The sequence below is a fragment of the Siphateles boraxobius genome, unplaced genomic scaffold (genome assembly GCF_051911475.1).
Source record: "Siphateles boraxobius isolate OS27281-9 unplaced genomic scaffold, OSU_SipBor_1 22, whole genome shotgun sequence".
NCBI lineage: Eukaryota > Metazoa > Chordata > Actinopteri > Cypriniformes > Leuciscidae > Siphateles > Siphateles boraxobius.
The window spans coordinates 15,411,149-15,431,741 of NW_027508833.1; the positions used below are offsets into that span (position 1 = coordinate 15,411,149).

General features: G+C 48.9%; 1 protein-coding gene across 1 annotated transcript; it reads right to left on the minus strand.

Annotated features, from left to right (window-relative positions):
• Positions 1–13,439: 13,439 nt before the first annotated feature.
• LOC143746729 (uncharacterized) lies at positions 13,440–17,801 on the minus strand. The gene is made up of 2 exons (XM_077238753.1): positions 16,865–17,801; positions 13,440–13,545 (listed from the first exon to the last, which is right to left on the minus strand). The coding sequence occupies exons 1-2, from the start codon at positions 17,762–17,764 to the stop codon at positions 13,543–13,545; spliced, it is 903 nt and encodes a 300-aa protein (XP_077094868.1). The 5' UTR covers positions 17,765–17,801; the 3' UTR covers positions 13,440–13,542.
• Between the last annotated feature and the right edge of the window lie 2,792 nt (positions 17,802–20,593).

The following is a 20,593-nucleotide window of genomic DNA, read 5'->3' on the forward strand; positions in this document are numbered from 1 at the left end:
CTCACAAGTCAGGCAACCAACTTGACCTGGTTTACACACGCAACTGCATCACAGACAACATTTTGGTGAAACCTCTCCATGTTTCAGATCATTTCCTCATTACTTTCAATCTACAACTCACTACCCATGCTCCACCAACTCCCCTACCAGTTACTCTCACAATTCTCATCTCTAGATGTGAATACCGAAACAGATACTTTATGCTACAATATAACTTCTTCTTTGGACAATATCTGCCCTCTCTCCTCCAGGCCAGCACGCGCTACTCCCTCTAACCCCTGGTTATCTGAGGTTCTTCGTGAACACCGGACCAAACTCAGGGCAATGGAGAGGAAATGGCGCAAATCAAAAGACATGTCTGACCTGAGTATGTATCAATCTCTGCTCTCTTCCTTTTCTGCTGATGTTCACGCTGCAAAATCTTCATATTTCCACAGCAAGATCAACAGCGCCTCTAACACACGAACACTTTTCAAGACATTTAACTCTCTCCTCTGTCCACCTCCACCATCACGCACCTCCTCTTTAACTGCTGATGACTTTGCTAACTTCTTTACCAACAAAACAACCTCTATCAGCAGTCAGTTCTCAACTCCACACACACAGGAACCCAAACCATCCTCTCCCACTACCAGAAACCTTCTCTTTACCTTCTCTCCGCTAACCGAGGAAGAAGTATCTAAACTTCTCCTCTCCAGTCATCCTACCACCTGCCCTCTAGACCCAATCCCCTCACACCTTCTACAAGCCATCTCTCCCACACTTCTACCAGCACTCACACACATCATCAACTCATCCCTCCACACTGGCATTTTCCCTACTGCATTCAAGCAGCCTCGGGTAACTCCACTGCTTAAAAAAACAACATTAGACAAATCACTTTTAGAGAATTACAGACCTGTCTCTCTCCTACCATTCATTGCAAAAACACTTGAACGAGTTGCTTTCAACCAAGTGTCATCTTTCCTGTCTCTGACCAACCAGCTAGATGTCAACCAAGAAAGGCCATTCAACCAAGATTACATACCTGTCGGTCACAGAAGCCCTGCGGATCGCAAAAGCTGCTTCCAAATCTTCAGTTCTCATTCTGCTGCCTTCGACACTGTGAATCATCAGATCCTTCTGTCCCCCCTCTCATCACTGGGCATCAAAGGAACTTCCCTCCACTGGTTTGAGTCCTATCTCACAGGTAGGTCCTTCAGGGTCGCATGGAGAGGCGAAGTATCCGAAGCACATCAACTGAACACAGGGGTTCCTCAGGGTTCAGTTCTTGGACTGCTCCTCTTCTCCATCTACACCACATCATTGGGACCCATCATATAGGCACATCGTTTCTCTTACCATTGCTATGCTGATGACACCCAGCTCTACCTCTCATTTCAACCAGATGATCCCACAGTAGCTGCACGTATCTCAAGCTGTCTGGCGGACATCTCGGCATGGATGAAGGAACATCACCTGCAGCTCAACCTGGCAAAGACTGAGCTTCTCGTCCTCCCTGCCAAGCCGTCTCTGCAGCACGACTTCACTATCCAGCTAGAGTCATCCTCAATCACCCCATCAAGGTCGGTCAGAAATCTTGGAGTAATATTTGATGACCAGCTGACCTTCACAGACCACATTACAAAGACAGCTCGATCATGCAGGTTTGCAATGTATAACATCAGGAAGATCAGGCCTTTCCTAACTGAGCATGCAACACAACTTCTCGTCCAGGCCCTGGTTATTTCTAGGCTTGATTACTGCAATGCTCTTCTAGCTGGACTTCCATCATGTGTTACTAAACCTCTACAAATGATCCAGAATGCTGCAGCCCGCCTTGTCTTCAACTAGCCCAAAAGGGCTCACGTCACTCCTCTGTTCATCTCACTGCATTGGCTACCACTCGCTGCTCGTATCAAATTCAAAGCTTTGACGCTTGCTTACAGATCTACCACAGACTCAGCTCCGTCCTACTTTCACTCCCTACTACAAGTCCACGTCCCTACCAGAAGCCTACGATCGGCCAAGGAGCGACGGCTCGTGGTGCCATCACAGCGAGGCACTAAATCACTCTCCAGAACATTCTCATTCACGGTTCCATGCTGGTGGAATGATCTCCCCACCCTCGTCCGTAATGCAGAATCCCTGACAGCATTCAAAAGACAACTGAAAACTCATCTCTTCCGTGAGTACTTAACATAAAAAAATAAAAAAATAAAAAATAAAAAATGTCTTCTCTTTTAAATATTTCCTTCCCTTTTAAATCTTCCCTTGTCTGGCTTTTGCTACTCTGAGCAATGCCTGAACTTTGTATTTTGAGCACTTCTTACGTCGTTCTTCCCTCTTCACGATGACTCGCTTGATTTAGTCCTCAGATGTAAGTAGCTTTGGATAAAAGCGTCTGCTAAATGACTAAATGTAAATGTAAATGTAGAAAGAATGCGAGGACAAAATAAATTGTATATATATATATATATAATTTCTTTTGTCCTCGCATTCTTTGGTACCCAGTGACACACCTGTGTGAAAGGCTCATTATGCAGCTCATTATGCAGGTCTTTGTCTTCTCAGGTATGAATCAGAGCATTATTCACGATCATTCACGCCCCCACGCATATTGCCTTTCCAAACAAAAGTGTCTTACAAAATTTAAATCAATGTTTTGTTTTGTGTAAATTATTAGGCAGGATGATTTTAAGGTCATTTTCAAGCAAAAACTCTTGGCGACAACATCCATTAGTCAAAAGTCTTGTGGACACATATTTGGTATGTGTTTTGTGGCCTTATTGCAGAAACTTTATGTCTTAGTTTTTTTAATTACCATGCATAAACAATATTCTCTCAAAAATACAAACATGTACACACTATGTTGCTCACATATTATGGTAGCCCTGTTTGTGCTAAATAGAGTGTTAGGACAACTTTGCCATTAATATGTTTATAAGCAACTGAAAAAAAGCACAAATGTCAGGGCATGTCAAAACATCCCAAGGACCCCATAAGCACCTTAGACCCCATAGGGTTAATGGCATCAGTCTGCTTCTGCAAGGTCGAGAACTGCAGAGAGACCCGGGTTCGAATCCACTGTGAGACACCAATGTGTCCCTAAGCAAGACACTTAACCCCTAGTTGCTCCAGACGAGTGCGACCTCTGACATATATATATATTAAATGTAAGTCGCTTTGGATAAAAGCGTCAGCTAAATTAATAAATGTATATGTAAATGTAAACTGTTGGGCGAAGGAAACGGGTTAGCTCGGCCTCTCTCATATCGGCCAGGTTGACCCAGAACTGTCTCTCCTGGACCACGTTAGTGGACATCACCTGGCCGAGGGTGCGTGTGGTCACCTTCGCAGCCCGGAGAGCAAGGTCGGTTGCGGCACACAGCTCATCTAAGAGCCCTAGGTCAGTTCTACCCTCGTGCATGTCCCTGAGCATCCGTGCCTGATAGACCTGCAGGATGGCCATGGCATGCAAAGAGGCGGCAGCCTGCCCCACAGATCTATAGGACTTCGACACCAAAGTAGACGAAACCTCTTGTGACCTCCTCATGCACTTTCGGGAAGAAAAGTATTGGGAAGAAAGGGTAATTATCCAGTCCCGAGTGCTCAGGACAGGGTGGTCCGGTGCTCAGAGTCCGAAGCTCTCGGCTGCCCGGGCAAGCATGGAGGTCAACTCTGGATCAGATTCAGGAAATGCTGGCACACCCGAAAGCGGCAGCACAGCCCAATCCTCATCTTCAGAGGACTCCAGCCCACCTTGGAGTGATGCTGCAATCGACATAGTCTCCTCATGTGGAGCGCCGAATGATACGCTTGGAATACGTGCTGCGATTTCATCCGGAACACTCGCTGGTTGCGATGCACAAGAGGGGAGTGTGGGCAGAGGAAGCATCGTCTGCACTTTGTTCCACACTGTCATCATCAGGTCACCATGGCCGCTAGCCAAAGTATCGCCTCTCGAAGAGGGGATTGATCGGGGTGTGGCAGAGTCTCGACCGCAGCATCGCGATGATCATGTTCCCACAGTGAGAACATAACTCATCCACAAACGCTGCCTGAGTGTGATCTAAGCCCAAACACGCTAGGCAGCGATGGTGCCCATCTGACTGGGAAATGGTCCGACCACAACAAGAAGTGCACGGGCGAGACATGTTTTGGGAAGCCAAAGAATTATAATATAATAATAATTTGATATTATTATTTTGCCTATGACAGTAGTAGCCATACATTGTACAATAAATGAAAATGAGAAATCCATAAGTATATAATTATACGACACATATGGGAAATTACAAAATCTGTGTCCTAATTTCTTCTCTTGCAAGAGATAAACCCTTGAGCTTTTATTTTGAAGGAAACTGCAGTTAAGCTTTTATTTTGGTGGAAAACAACTAGGTTACTAATATAACCCCCGTTCCCTGAAGGTGGGAATGGAGACGTTACTTCAGAACGAATTGGGATCTCGCCTGAGAGCCCAATCAGCTTCGAGTGTAAACAAAACAAGCCAATGAACATTGGCGAGTGAGATTTGCATTGCAACCACACCCCGCAAAGCGTGTATGAATGGAAGTGTGCAACACTCACTCGTTTAAGTTTTGCGATGAGGAAAGGGTTTGCCTCGCAGTTTTGCCCTGCGGAGACCACATCCTGCCCATAGGGAGATAACATGTGGAGTTTCACATATAGACTGACCTTTAGGGCAGTGCTACATATGAAAGGTCTCTGTGGTAGATCCAGCCTAGCTAGGGTGAAGTCAATACCAAGCAGAGACGGCAGGGTGGGCTCTGCCAAGGGAAAAACATGGGCTCGCAGACAGGGAAGCCGTACCATGGAAGAATACATGTGGGATCACCCATAGGGGAATCAAAACACATGGGAACCTAGTCTAGCACATGGGCTGACATTCTGGACATACACACGAGTGCTAGACCTAGCATCTGACACCTCAACCTCGTCTGTCTGCCGAGGGTGCTGGAGGAACCCCATGCAGGATTTGCCAGGTGGGGAACTCACCTGTGGAGCAAATAAGCACTTGTATCCTGTCCTAGGAGGTGAGTACGCAGCAAGCGAGACACTTGTAGTGTCTACTACAAGCTACTTGTAGTCAGTACACGGGAGGACACAGGCTCTACACAGAGATTGTAAAAACTTAAAACGTGTTGGGTGTCGCCCGGCCAACAGCTCTACAAATGAAGAGGCGACACTCCGAGTGGAATGAACTCACCCAAAGGGGTGAGACGACTCCCACTCCAGTGCGCCAACCTCTTCTTGCAGACAGCCTTTCAACTTTGTTGGCCTCCATAACAGACAAAGAGCTGGTCTGAGGTCCTGAAGCTCTGCACGCAGTCCACGTACACGGACAAGGTGCGAACGGGACAGAGCAGAGCAAGGGTTGGGTTTGCCTCCTCCTGGAGCAGCACTTGCAGGTTCACCACCTGATCCCTGGAGGGAGTGGTGAGGACCTTGGGCACCAATCCAAGCTCAGGATTACGTGAGTTGGCCGGCCCAGAAAATGCTGTTAGTAAAGTCAGATCAATAATACTGTTAAAAAATAAGTGTACCCAACTAAGCATGACAGTGACAAGGAATCAAAACTTCATCAGTGACAGAATCGAGAAAAAACCTTGGGAGAACCCAGGCTCAGTCGGGTGGCCAGTTCTCCTCTAGCCAATAAACATATTGGCTTGATGTCAGGCGTGGTTCAATAAGATTCAGGTTGAAAAAAAAGCATGACTCTGATTGGGCATTTAAGGGGTCTTATCGGTGAGAACACCAATCAACGAACAGGCTCCACTTCAAATCATAATCACACCTTGTAGAGGAGGCTTTAGCTGAAGTGATTGTGTCCACCACTCTCGGAGGTAGATCACTTAAGTCGTCCACATCCCATCCAGAGACCACACGTGGAGGTTCCAGAGGTCTGGACCTATCTCTGACCTATCTCTGATCGATTGTTGATCCTGATCGATTGCTCCTGTCTGCCTAGCTGCCTGCTGTGTTTTGTTTGCTTCGAGGCTGTAAGCTCCGTCTAAGCCTCGTATTAGCTTTGTATTTATTTGTGTTTAGAATCATCATTTACTACCATTTCTAGTTGTTTATACTACTAAATACAGTTTAGACAACATCTCAGATTAACCTGACATCGCTAGCTTCCGTTATTGTTAGCACAACACGCTAGTAACTCGCTAGCCTGTTAACGCGCCACCCGTGTGCTCAGTTATTTATTTATTTTTCTCGCGCGCATCAGCGCCTCTGAGTTCATAAAAAGCCCAGGTGAGTAAGAATCAGTCAACAAACACGGTGAGTAATGTCGTGTCCTGTTATTGTCACCTGCACTTCATGTTACATGTTTACCATAGCCTTCCCCATAGGCACTTTAGGGTTTATATGTGATAAATGCAAGGAGACAGTCAGGCTGACGGAGAAGATTTGTGACCCGTCACAGAAACCAGGGACACAAGTCGGCAGCACAACTTTCGAGCAAAATGAGAAAGAAGAGTTTTTTTTCAAAATTGGTGATTTTCAATTTTTTGGAGAATCTGTTAATTGAAATCACGAAGAAGCCTCTCCATGTTTGAGATAGCAGTATTGGTATATTTAAAAGCTTACATTTTGAGGTTGAAATCGGCTTGTTTTCGGAGATTCTATCATGCAGTAGGGGCGTGGCGTGTCATTGTCTGTGTGTATTTCCATACTGAATAACCCGGTGCTTTTGCCCCCGCCCTCCAAGTCAACCACATGGCTACTTATTATGCTGTGCTCTGGCCAGCTCTCTCTGATATCAAAATTCAATGAAGATGGATGCCGCAAAGATTGTCGCAGACGAGATGAACCGTCTGGCAGTTACACCGAAAATGTTTTCGCCGCACTTCGTGGGCTCGGGAAACTGAACCGGAGGTATGGGCGCAGCGCGCTCGCCCTCAGTGCTTCAATACGGCGGCTCGGCTCGCTGACAGCGGTGGCTGGCTGTTTCATATGTGACGGAGAATCGAAATAGAGGATGCAGTTAAGACCTTTGCTGCTGCGATGAAGGCCTGCCGTGCGTGTTTCTGAAATGTAAGTTAAGCTTCATTTGCTCTTTAGTCGTTATTTAAGATGCTGAACCTGCTGATGATATAATGTGCTTGCGGACATTTCATTTGTGTGTGTATACGCACATAAGAAAGTGGTGTAAAGAGATTTGCAACAGTAATTTGAGGAGGTGAAATGTGATTATTTGGAAAATTGCAGAAATGACTGCTTAAAGAAAAATGCCAGCAGGCATTTGCCTCCTACATAAACTTTAATATTGTTGACATTTTGGGCACACGAGCGTTGCGTACTATTTGCGCTATATGTAGGCCTATGGCTTATTGGTCTTTGTTTGTTGTTGTTGGTTTTGCGTTATATGTATATGGCATATTGGTCTTTGTGTGTTGTTGCTGGTTTTGCGTTATACTGTATGTATATGGCATATTGGCCTTTGTGTGTTGTTGCTGGTTTTGCGTTATTTGCAGGCTATATGGCATATTGGTCTTTGTGTGTTGTTGCTGGTTTTGCGTTATATGTATATGGCATATTGGTCTTTATGTGTTGTTGCTGGTTTCGCGTTATATGCAGGCTATATGGCATTATTGGTCTTTGTGTGTTGTTGCTGGTACGTTGCAAATAGAGGGGCAGCACAATTGTTTTTCGCCTAGTGCGGCAGAAGTGCACTCATTCGAAGTGTAAAAAAAGCTGTAAAGCACATGGAGGAGCTTTACAGGGGGTATGGCTTATCTAAATGAGATGTAAATGAGCCCTATTGTCACCCCCAGCAGCAGAGACAGGTGAGAACTGCACAATCTTTAGCTCGTTTTCTCCTCTTTGAGCTTTTTTAAGTGCCTACTTTAAAATGGCCACAACTTCTCCAAATATTATCAGATTTCCACATGTTACACATCGTTGGAAAGCTTGGATATTACACTCTCAGAATCTATGAATAACTCAAAATGCCCCAGAACCGACTTGTGTCCCTAGTTTCCGTGACTGGTCACATTTCAGAATTAGAAACACGCATCCAAACTTTAATTGAGGATAGTAAGTGTGCTAGAGCTTTAGATACTATTTTGGATGCGCCTAGCATAGAGAAGTCTTTAAATGACTCGGTTCCGGCTGAATTATTGCCTGTGCAGCAAGGCAAATGGGTGACAGTGAGGGATCGCTCTAGTCGCGGATCAAAAAACCACTCTTCCGTTCCGATTACCATAACAAATCGATTTGCCCCGCTCAGTGAAACACCCACTGAGAATTCTGTTGATTGTGCCCTGGTAATTGGTGATTCGATCACACGGAACGTGAAAATAGGGACACCAGCCAACATAGTCACATGTTTGCCGGGAGCCAGAGCGCCTGACATCAAAGCAAATTTAAAAGTGCTGGCTAATGCTAATCGTAAATTCTCTAAGATTGTTATTCACGTTGGCACTAATGATGTTCGACTCCGCCAGTCTGAGATCACCAAAATTAATTTTAAAGAGGTGTTTGAACTCGCAAGTACGATGTCAGGCACTGCAATTTGCTCAGGCGCCCTTCCTGTTCGAAGGAGTGATGAGATAGTTAGCAGATTGCAATCACTCAATGGCTGGCTGTCTAAGTGGTGTCTGCAAAATAATATAGAATTCATAGAGTTTTTGGGGCAAACCTGGCCTGTTGAAAAGAGATGGTATTCATCCCTCCTGGGATGGTGCTGCTCTTCTCTCTAGTAATTTGGCTCATAGTCTTAGAGACAAAACATGACAATCTGGGGCTCAGGTCAGGAAGCAGACAAACTGGCTAAACCGACCGTCTGCTAACGTTCTCGCGTCACCAAGGTCAGAAAAATCCCATCACATAGAGCCTCTTTCACCTAGATATCATCATATAGAGACTGTGTCTGTTACGCCAATTTGGAAATCCAAAAATCTTCCAAACCGATCTAAGGTTAAAAATGTAATTGATTTTCAACAAATAAAAAATAGATATAATACAGATGAACAAACGATAAAGCTTGGGTTGCTGAATATCCGATCCCTTACTTCAAAAGCGCTCATAGTTAATGATATGATTTCAGATTATAACCTAAATGTGCTGTGTGTGACAGAAACCTGGCTAAAACCAAATGATTACATTACTATGAGTCCACCCCCCATGATTACTGTTATAAACATGAACCTCACCTGAAAGGCAAAGGGGGAGGTGTTGCTGTAATTTATAGTAATATTTTCAAAACCACTAAAAAATCTAGTTTTAAATATACTTATTTTGAATTGTTGGCGCTTAACGTAAAAAATATAATGTAAACGATAAATCAAGTTTGAGAATTCTGCTGGCAACTGTATACAGGCCACCAGGGCACCATAAAGATTTTATATAAGAATTTGCTGACTTTCTATCAGAATTAGTATTGACTGCAGATAAAGTCCTAATTGTTGGTGATTTTAATATACATGTAGATAATGAAAAAGATGCAATGGGATTGGCTTTTAAAGACATTCTTAACTCTATTGGAGTTAGACAACACGTGTCAGGACCTACTCATTGTTGTAATCATAATCTAGATCTAATATTATCACATGGAATCAATGTTGATGCTGTTGCAATTCTGCAGCAGAGCGACGACATCTCAGATCATTATCTAGTCTCATGTAAATTACATTTAGCCAAGGCTGCAAAGCCAACTCCGTTTTACAAGTATGTTAGACCTATCACTTCTGCCACTAAAGATTGCTTTATCAATAATCTTCCTAATCAGTTTCATCATCTCAGCATCCCAGATAGCTTAGAAGAACTTGATATTGCAACAGAAACTTTTAACTCTCTCCTTTCCAGCACTTTAGGCACAGTTGCTCCGTTGCGCTTAAAGAAGATTGAAGAAAATAGTCCAACGCCGTCGTACAACGAGCACACCTGGGCCCTTAAGAGAGCAGCCATAAAAATGGAGCGCAACTGGAAGAAAACAAAACTAGAGGTATTTCAGATTTCATGGAAGGAGAGCTTGATTACTTACAGAGAGGCTTTAAAAGCGGCTAGATCTGCTTATTTTTCTACCCTATTAGAAGAAAATAAACATAATCCTAGGTATTTATTTGAAAAAGTGGCTACACTTACGAAAAAGAAAGCTTCAAGGCCAGAAGTTTCCAAGAAACACAGCAGTAATGACTTTATGAACTTCTTCACTTATAAGATTGATAATATTAGGGACAAAATTATAACTATGCAACCGTCTACTACAGCATCGCATCAGGGAGTGCATTATAGTCTCCCTGAGGTAAAATTTTATTCATTCGTGGCCATAGGAGAGGAAGAATTTTGCAAACTCGTTAATTCATCTAAATCGACAACATGTATGTTAGACCCTATACAGACTAAACTATTGAAAGAGATGCTTCCAGAAGTCATAGATCCTCTTCTTAACATCATTAATTCGTCTTTGTCTCTAGGATACGTACCAAAAACCTTTAAGCTGGCTATGATTAAATTACTTGTTAAAAAAACGCACCTTGATCCTACAGAATTAGTCAATTACAGGCCGATCTCAAATCTACCTTTTCTATCAAAGATATTAGAAAAAGCAGTATCCTAACAACTGTGTTCCTTTCTTGAAGGAAATGATATCTGCGAGGATTTCCAGTCAGGATTTAGACCGCACCATAGCACTGCGACAGCTCTCATTAGAGTCACAAATTATTTGCTCCACTATAAAACCAAACCAATCTCTGTTACCGTCCCGGGTTACGTATGTAACCCTAGTTCCCTGAAGGAACGAGACGCTGCGTGAAACGCTGCGGGAACACCTCTTGCGTTGTGCGTCATGAAGCACGTATGGAATCAGCCCAATGGCGAGACGGAACGTCACGAGTGACGTCATCGACCAGGAAACTATAAAGCACACCCCTGAACACAATGGCAACAGCTTCTGTTGTCTTCAGCAAGCGCTCTGTGTGTGAATATGTCCCTGTGTTTTTGTCTGTTCTTAGTGATTGCTAGGCAGGAGTTTTTCACTTAAAAAAAACTATATATATATTCACATATATCAGTATGACGAGCGAGCAGCAATACAGAAAGTGTGTTCCCCCCTGTACTCGTTTTCTCACGGGTGGGGATACACACAATCTGTGTGTTGTTTGTTTGGGAGTGCAGCATGCCCAGTCAGCTCTCGAGGGGGCTGATTGGGAGCATTGCGAGCGTTTTCCATTAAGAACGCTCCGCTCCCGCCGATCACTCTTCGAGGAGAGTGGTTCGGTTCGCGCTCCCCACGGCTCGGGTCCTGCTTCTGTCGAGGCAGAGCGGCGGCGCCTGTCGTGGGGATCGCAAATGGATCTGTCAGCGGGGTTTGAGACGGGCTCTGCCTTATCTCAGCCTTTACCTGCCAGTTCCAGTGCCTCAGTTCCGGGTGTGGAAGCACGCATTGCGGTTTCTTCCCCCCAGGCTGAGGCACCAATAATGCAGCTATCCAGTTCTGAGGAGCTGGATGTTGTCAGTATTGAGACAGGGGATGTTGAGGACTCGTCACCTCATTCCCCTGAACACGAGGAGCTTATGGAGGTGCTCACTCGTGCTGTGTCAAAACTAAGCATTGAGTGGCCAGCTTTTAGGCAGGAATATGTTTCTAAAAGCAAGCTTGACGAACAATTTTTGCCCTCCCGCGTTCAGCCTCCACGGCGGTGCCTTCCGTTTCTTCCCGATCTCCACACCGAGGTGTCGAGGTCGTGGAAGAGACCCGCTTCTTATCGTGTGTTTAGCCCCCAGACTTCCACATATTCTAATATATCGGGGGCTAAGTTATATGGTTATGGGGCGATGCCCAAGGCGGAGGAAACTCTAGCTAGCCATCTTTCTGCTGAGTCTTCCTCGTCTCTTAAGAAACCAGCTTTACCCACAAAGCCTCTCAGAAATACTTCGGCTCTGTTGGGTAAGGCTTATTCGGCGGCTGGTCAGGCTTCGGCGTGTCTGCACACGATGTCAATATTGCAGGCATACCAAGCCGATCTTTTAAAAGATATGAGTGAGAGTGAGGAGGTCAGCACTGACGTGGTTCGAGAACTGCGTCAGGCTGCAGATTTATCTCTGCGTGCCACCAGGGAATCGGCTAAACTAATGGGCCGTTCTATGGCAGCCCTGGTGGCCGCAGAGAGACACTTGTGGCTTAATATGTCTGATATGAAGGATAAAGAGACAGCTTTTCTTTTGGATGCTCCACTTTCTCCAACTGGTTTATTCGGTGACGCGGTAAACACGGTCATAGATAAATTTCAGGAAGAAAAGAAACAAGCTGCAGCTTTTCAGAAATTCCTCCCACTTAAAGTTCATGTCCCAGGGTCTGCTGGGTGAGGGCAGACCAAGCCGTCGACTAGCTCCTCACATAGGGCGCAACAAAGGCAGAGTGTCGCGTCTCGTGGCCCCCCTTCTAAACAGTGGGAACAGACGCGACAGTCTCAGGCGAAGCCTTCTAGTGGTAAGACTGATCTGAGGACAGTCATTATGGCTAGGAAGGCTTCGTCTAAGAAGTCCTGACGCCACTGGTGTCAGGATGCTGAGGGTGGTCCCCACCGTGAGAGGGAGGTGTTCACCGCTTCAGATGGTGCCCGTTCTCTCACGGTGCCCTCAGGGGTCCCTTCTGCCAACCCCACCTTCGTGTCGGGGCGCAGACGGGCCCAGCGAGCGCTTTCCCGAGGGACGCTCGCCCCCTCTGAGGAGGGGTTTAGAGCAGTCAGACCAGTCGTCCCCTGCCGATGCGCCGTTACAGGGCGCTGTGTCTGCTGCTCAAAATATTCCAGAGGCCAGCCTCGAGAGGCTGGTACCCTTAGTAGATTTTCTGGCAGAGTGGAAAAGTCTTCCAAAAATATCTCAGTGGGTTCTGCATTCGATAGAAAGGGGTTATGCCATTCAGTTCAGATCTCCTCCTCCTCGATTCAACGGGGTCCTGCCCACCGTGGTGGGCCCCGAGCAGGCTCTGGTAATGGAACAAGAGTGGAAAACGCTCCTTCAAAAGGAGGCTATAGAACGGGTTCCTCCTCCCAGCGAGGAGTCAGGTTATTACAGCCGATATTTCATCGTTCCAAAGAAGGATGGGGGGTTGCGTCCAATTTTAGATCTGCGCCTATTAAATCGTGCTGTAGCCAAGCTCAAATTCAAGATGCGTACGCTAAAGCAAATCGTGTCACAAATCAGGTCCGAGGACTGGTTTGTCACGATAGATCTGAAGGACGCATACTTCCACATCTCCATCCTTCCGCAACACAGGAAGTTCCTGAGGTTCGCCTTCGGGGGCGAAGCGTACAAATATCGTGTTTGTAGTAGATGAAAGGTTCAGACAAAGGGAAGGAAGAGGACAGGGTCGGCTTCAGATGACTGTGGGTCTTTTATTTAAATCAAAATTCGTAAACAGAAACAAAAGATGCGCACCACGCGCTGGACAAAACAGATGCTACTCAAAAGTCTCTCGCTCTCAGCGTTCTCCTTTCTCCCGTCACAGTCCAGTACAGCCACGAGTCGTTGCCGGTCTCTCTCTCCCATTCTCTTGTTTCCTCATGGCTTTTATCCGTCTCCCCACGCCAATTACTGAAACAAGACACAGGTGTTTGTCATTCACACTTAACCCACTTACGCCGCACCTGTCTCCCGATCCTCTCTCCCGTCACAGACTTCGCTGAACCACGCCCCCCTTGCCACATACCCCCACCGCCCGACTCAGGCCGGGGAGCCGTCCGGCCTGCAGCCTCCCTCCTCCCCCCCCCCCCCTCCTGGAGAGGAAGTCAGCCACAGCCATCTGTGCACCCGGCCTGTGGACCACCTGGAACTTAAAAGGTTGTAAGGCTAGATACCAACGGGTGATCCGCGCGTTGGTATCCTTCATGCGGTGGAGCCATTGGAGGGGTGCGTGGTCCGAACAGAGGGTGAATTCCCGTCCCAGGAGATAATACCGGAGGGTGAGGACGGCCCACCTGATGGCCAAACATTCCTTCTCAATGGTGCTGTACTTAGTCTCTCTCTTTGAGAGCTTGCGACTAATGTACAGCACCGGCCGTTCCTCTCCCTCCATCTCCTGGGACAGGACTGCTCCCAGCCCCCTGTCCGACGCGTCGGTCTGTAACAAAAAGGGGAGGGAAAAATCAGGAGCTTGTAGTAGCGGCCCCCCACATAGAGCAGCCTTTACCTGGGTGAAAGCCTGCTGGCACTGCTCCGTCCACTGAATCGGATCTGGTGACTCCTTTTTAGTGAGATCAGTCAGCGGGCTGGCAAGATCCGAATAATTAGGCACAAACCTTCTATAATATCCCGCCAGCCCCAGGAACTGTCTCACCTCCTTTTTGGTCTTGGGTCTCGGGCATGTTGCAACGGCTGCTGTCTTATCAATTTGGGGACGCACTTGCCCGTGACCCAAGTGGAATCCCAGATACCTGACCTCTACCCGCCCAACCGCACACTTCTTTGGGTTGGCCGTTAGCCCAGCCAGTCTCAGCGCTCCCAGAACCGCGCGCACATGCTCCATATGGCGCTGCCAGTCATTACTATAAATGATGATATCATCCAGATAGGCAGCGGCATATGCAGCATGCGGCCGGAGTATCCTGTCCATGAGACGCTGGAAGGTGGCTGGAGCCCCGAACAACCCAAACGGAAGTGTAACGAATTGGTGTAATCCGAACGGCGTCGTAAAGGCTGTTTTTTCTTTAGATATAGGCGATAAGGGGATCTGCCAATATCCTTTAGTTAAATCCAGCGTCGAATAAAAACGAGCAGTGCCGAGCCGATCAAGCAGTTCGTCAATCCGGGGCATTGGATAAGCATCGAATTTCGATACGGCATTAACCCTGCGGTAATCCACGCAAAACCGAACTGAGCCGTCCGTTTTAGGTACTAAAACTATCGGGCTCGCCCAATTACTGTGGGATTCTTCTATTACCCCCATCTCGAGCATCGCCTCTAATTCAGACTGAACCACCTTTTTCTTGTGTTCAGGTAATCGATATGGCCGGCTGCGCACCACCACGCCCGGCTCGGTCTCAATATGGTGCTGAATGAGGTTGGTTCGACCGGGTAGGAACGAGAACACGTCGGTAAATTCTGCTTGCAACCTGGCAACGTCAGTAAGCTGGGACGGCGAAAGATGATCTCCGCCTGGAGCCAGTGCGAGAGATGGAGATTTGATATTCGCTTCTGGCCCGATATCCTCTTCCGCCCCAATCACCGTCGCCAGCATTCCTGACTCCGCCTCGCTCCATTTTTTTAGGAGGTTGAGGTGGTAAATTTGACGTGCCCCGTTCCTATCCGTTCGAAGAACCTCATAATTGAGATCCCCGACTCGCTGTGTGACCTCAAAGGGTCCTTGCCACTTCGCGAGTAATTTGGAACTCGACGTGGGAAGCAATACAAGGACTTTATCTCCCGGTGAAAATTCTCTTAGTTTCGTTCCCCTATTGTATAACTGGGTCTGTCTGTCCTGAGCCTGTAACAAATTCTCCATTGAGAGCCGCCCCAAAGTGTGGAGTTTTGTTCTCAGGTCCAGGACATACTGAATTTCATTTCGACTCTCCGAGGGTCCCTCCTCCCAAGTCTCCTTCAGCACATCTAGCACCCCGCGGGGCTGACGACCATAAAGGAGCTCGAAGGGGGAAAACCCCGTGGAGGCTTGCGGGACCTCGCGCACAGCGAACAATAGGGGTTCTAACCATTTATCCCAATTTTTGGCGTCTTCGTGAACGAATTTACGAATCATTGTCTTTAATGTGCGATTAAATCGTTCCACCAAGCCGTCCGTTTGTGGGTGAAAGACGCTGGTGCGAATCGATTTAATGCCCAATAACTCGTAAAGTTCGCGTAACGTACGTGACATAAACGCCGTGCCCTGATCAGTGAGGATCTCTTTCGGGATCCCCACTCGGGAGATTAGACGAAACAGGGCATCCGCTACACTTTTAGCGGAGATGTTGCGGAGTGCCACTGCCTCAGGATATCGCGTTGCATAGTCCACTATGACTAATGCAAAGCGATGTCCCCGTGCTGACCGTTCTAATGGCCCGATGAGGTCCATCGCAATTCGTTGGAAGGGGACCTCGATCAACGGAAGGGGGCGCAATGGCGCTTTTGGGGCGGCCGGCGGATTTACCAGCTGACATTCACGACAAGCCGCGCACCACCTACGCACGTTCTCGTGAATGCCCGGCCAAAAGAATCGGGCCATGAGACGGTTAAGTGTTGTTATTTGCCCTAAGTGTCCAGCCATGGGATTTGAATGAGCCGCCTGGAAAAGCATTTCCCGACGGCTCTTTGGTACCAACAACTGGGTTGTAGTTTCTTTTGTTTGAGTGTCTTGTATCACTCTATACAACCGGTCTTTCAGAATTGCAAAATATGGATAAGTGAGCGGTCGAGCGGGCTGGAGAGGCTGACCGTCAATGGTACGGACCTGTTCAAAAGCATGTTTTAACGACTCATCCTGAGACTGCTCCAGGGGAAAATCATCACGCTCTGGGAGAATCTGTCTCCCAATTACGCTCAGATCCCCTGGATCCAGTCCCGGAGGTCCCAGTTCAGCCTCTCCCAACCGCACGACCGCTCCCCTCTCCTGCTTCCTTTTTCCACAAGAGACATCCGCACACAACAACCCCAATAATTCCGTAAAAGCCGGCCAATTAGTTCCCAAAATCAGCGGATGCCTGAGGTGCGGGTTAACTGCGACCTCCACACTATGGTTTTGCCCCCTAAATTTTATCCGAGCAGACATGAGCGGATACTTCACCACATCCCCGTGCACACACCTTACCCGAACCATGCGGCTCATATCCAATGCCTCAGGTTGAATCAGGCTTTGGTGGATCGAGGTTTGGTTACATCCTGAATCCACCAGAGCCTGATAGGTACCCCCCTTTATACTCACAGGTATTTGGTACCGGCCAGCCTGATCGTGGGCAGCCTGCGGGGCATCCGGGACCCGGATCATTGTCCCCACTTCCATCACCGGACACCTGTCTATGAAATGGTCCGGGTCCCCGCAACGCCAGCAGGCCGGCCCAGGTCTCCCCACCGCTCTAGTGGCAGGAAGTGGGGTAAGTGACTGGCGTGGGGAGAGGGGAGGAAAGGAAACCGGGTCCGCCCCAGCGGTAGTGAACCCCGAGCCCCTGGGCTGGGGTCTCAGGCCTCCTGCCGGATCCAGCGAAGTCCCCCCCCGTCCCCGGGGAGGGCCACGGAACGGTCCGGGAGGACGGGACCTGGGAAGGGGAACAGGTCTATGGGAAGAGGTAGGAGAGGGGGAAGGAGAAGAAAAAGAAGAGGAGAGAGAGACTGTTGGAAGGCTTTCGCCGACCCTGGAGCACGCCACCAGCTGGTCCTCCGCCAACTGAATGGCCAAGTCCAGCGACGCCGGTCGGTGGCACTGGACCCACTCCGCGGTCTTCCGCGGCAAACGGCTGATGAATTGCTCCAGCACCACACGGTCGATGATCTCCCGGACGTCGCTTCCCTCAGCCAACAGCCACTTGCGGCAGGAGTCCCGGAGCTGTTGAGCCAACACGAAGGGCCGGCCGCTCTCGCCCAGATCCAGGGAACGGAACCGCTGGCGATGTTGCTCTGGGCTCCGGCCGACCCGCTGTAAGATGGCTCTTTTCAGGTCGTCGAAAACCAGGAGATTCTGGACGGGTAGCTGTTGGGCCGCCGCTTGCGCCTCTCCGGTCAGCAAAGGGATGAGGCGCACCGGCCATTGCTCTCTTGGCCACCCACCTGCCTCCGCTGATCTCTCGAAGAGGTCCAGGAATGCCTCAGGGTCGTCCTGCGGACCCATTTTATTCAGGGGCAGGTGGGGGCGCTCGACCGGTGGCGGCGTTGAACCCGGCCGAACCTCCCGGTCCATCCAGCTCCGGAACCTCTCGCGATCCTCTTGTTGGCCTTGGATGAGGAATTGGAACCGCCCTTCCAGATCGGTCCTCATCTCCATCAGGGCCCGATGTTGGTCTTGGTGGAGGACCGCGAGGGAAGCAACCACGTCCGCAAGTGGCGATGGTGGCGGTGACTGCATGCTGGCGGCGGCTTCCGTCTTCCTTCCCGGGTTTCGGCACCAGTGTAGTACAGCCACGAGTCGTTGCCGGTCTCTCTCTCCCATTCTCTTGTTTCCTCATGGCTTTTATCCGTCTCCCCACGCCAATTACTGAAACAAGACACAGGTGTTTGTCATTCACACTTAACCCACTTACGCCGCACCTGTCTCCCGATCCTCTCTCCCGTCACAGACTTCGCTGAACCACGCCCCCCTTGCCACAGTGTTCTTCCGTTCGGCCTAGCTTTATCTCCCCGCACGTTCACGAAGTGCATGGACGCAGCGCTAGTCCCGCTGCGGCTCCAGGGCGTTCGCATTCTGAACTACATAGACGATTGTTTGATTCTCGCTCAATCGCAGCAGCAAGCGGCTCGGCATCGAGATGTCGTCCTCGCACACATCAAAAAATTGGGGTTGAGGCTGAATGCCAAAAAGAGTGTTCTATCTCCATCACAGATAACATCTTTTCTGGGGGTACTATGGGATTCTGTGGCAATGCGGGCTCGCCTGTCGCCGGCCCGCATCGCTTCAATTCTCTCAGCTGTAAAAAGAGTAAAGCTAGGCCAGTTGCTCACTGTAAAGCAGTTCCAGAGACTGCTGGGTCTGATGGCAGCAGCGTCCAGTGTTATACCCTGCGGCCTGCTGTACATGAGACCATTACACTGGTGGCTCAGGACCAAGTATTTAAATCGGGGAGCGGAGATCCTGTCGAGGCAGGGGCCGAGGCCCGGGGAATGGAGACTCCAGCCCGAGGTGGTGGAGCTCCTTTGCATGCAGTATGGTCGTGCCGAGGTAGACCTATTTGCGTCCAGGGAGACATCACACTGTCCACTGTGGTTTTCTCTCAGTCATCCAGCCCCGCTGGGGTTGGACGCTATGGTGCAGGCGTGGCCGAGGTCACGCCTGTACGCCTTTCCCCCGATTGCTCTGCTCCCAGGAGTTCTGGAGAGGGTTCGCCGGGACGTTTTGGCCGGCCCGAGTATGGTTCACGGACCTAGTGTCTCTTCTAGACGGCTCTCCTCTGGAGATTCCGATCAGGAGGGACCTTCTCTCTCAGGCGAACGGGTTGATACTTCACCCCCGCCCAGAGTTGTGGAAGCTATGGGCTTGGCCTCTGAGGGGGCCCAGCTCGTAGGGGCTGGTCTCTCAACCGAGGTTGTTGAGACCATCCTTCATTCCAGAGCTCCTTCCACGAGGAGGTTATATGCCTTGAAGTGGAGGCTCTTCACTTCTTGGTGTGGAGAACACCTGTTGGACCCAGTTAACTGCCCAGTGGGTGCAGTGCTGGAGTTCCTGCAGGAGCGTTTCTCCTCAGGGCTATCCCCCTCCACACTAAAGGTGTATGTGGCGGCACTTGCTGCTTACCATGTCCCTTTCAGTGGAGTCTCTCTGGGGAGACACCCATTTATAACTCGCTTTCTTCGTGGTACTTTGAGGCTGAGGCCTGTAGTCCGCACGAGGGTGCCAGCATGGGACTTAGCTATCGCCCTAGAAGGTCTTTCCCTAGCTCCCTTTGAGCCTATTGAAGAAGTTGCTGATAAGTTTATTACTTTGAAGACTATTTTTCTCCTTGCCATTTCTTCTCTTAAGAGAATCGGAGATATTCAGGCTCTCTCGGTTGCTCCTTCGTGTTTGGAGTTTTCACCTGGGATGGTGAAGGCTTTTCTCCACCCCAGGCCAGGTTATGTCCCTAAGGTTCCTACCAATGTGGCCAGACCTATAGTTCTGCAGGCCTTCTGTCCTCCTCCTTTTACATCATCTGATCAGGAAGAACTTAATCTGCTCTGCCCTGTTCGGGCTTTAGATGCTTACGTCCACAGAGCTGCCCTGTGGAGAAAATCAGAACAGCTGTTCGTTTGTTTTGGACCACCTAAGAAGGGGTCCCCAGTGTCTAAGCAGAGGATGAGCAAGTGGGTGGTTGAGGCCATCTCACTTGCCTATGAGTCGGTTGGTCAGCCTTCACCTTTGGCTGTCCGAGCTCACTCTACCAGGAGTATGGCAGCTTCCAAAGCCTTATTGTCAGGAGTCTCCCTACAGGACGTTTGTGATGCGGCAGGCTGGTCCTCACCGCATACTTTCGTCAGGTTTTATGACCTAGACCTCAGCTCCACCCCTGGGGCGCAGGTGCTTTCGGCTGAATTTAATCTTTGATTCACACAGTCGGTCACTAGCTCTTAAGGCGACGTGGGTATTAGCGTTCCCGCAGCGTTTCACGCAGATCGACGTTCCTGAAAGGGAACGTCCCGGGTTACGTATGTAACCCTAGTTCCCTGAAGGAACGAGACGCTGCGTGTCGTTGCCATACTCCCGGCATTCCCTTGATCGACTTGCTTCAGACTTTTTCCAGAAGCTGTCGCCATTGTGTTCAGGGGTGTGCTTTATAGTTTCCTGGTCGATGACGTCACTCGTGACGTTCCGTCTCGCCATTGGGCTGATTCCATACGTGCTTCATGACGCACAACGCAAGAGGCGTTCCCGCAGCGTTTCACGCAGCGTCTCGTTCCTTCAGGGAACTAGGGTTACATACGTAACCCGGGACGGTAACATAGATTGGTTTGGTTTTATAGTGGCTCTTGA

Coding starts and splice junctions, on each gene's coding strand:
- LOC143746729 (XM_077238753.1), bottom strand. CDS start 17,764: ATGGGTCCGCAGGACGACCCTGAGGCATTCCTGGACCTCTTCGAGAGA.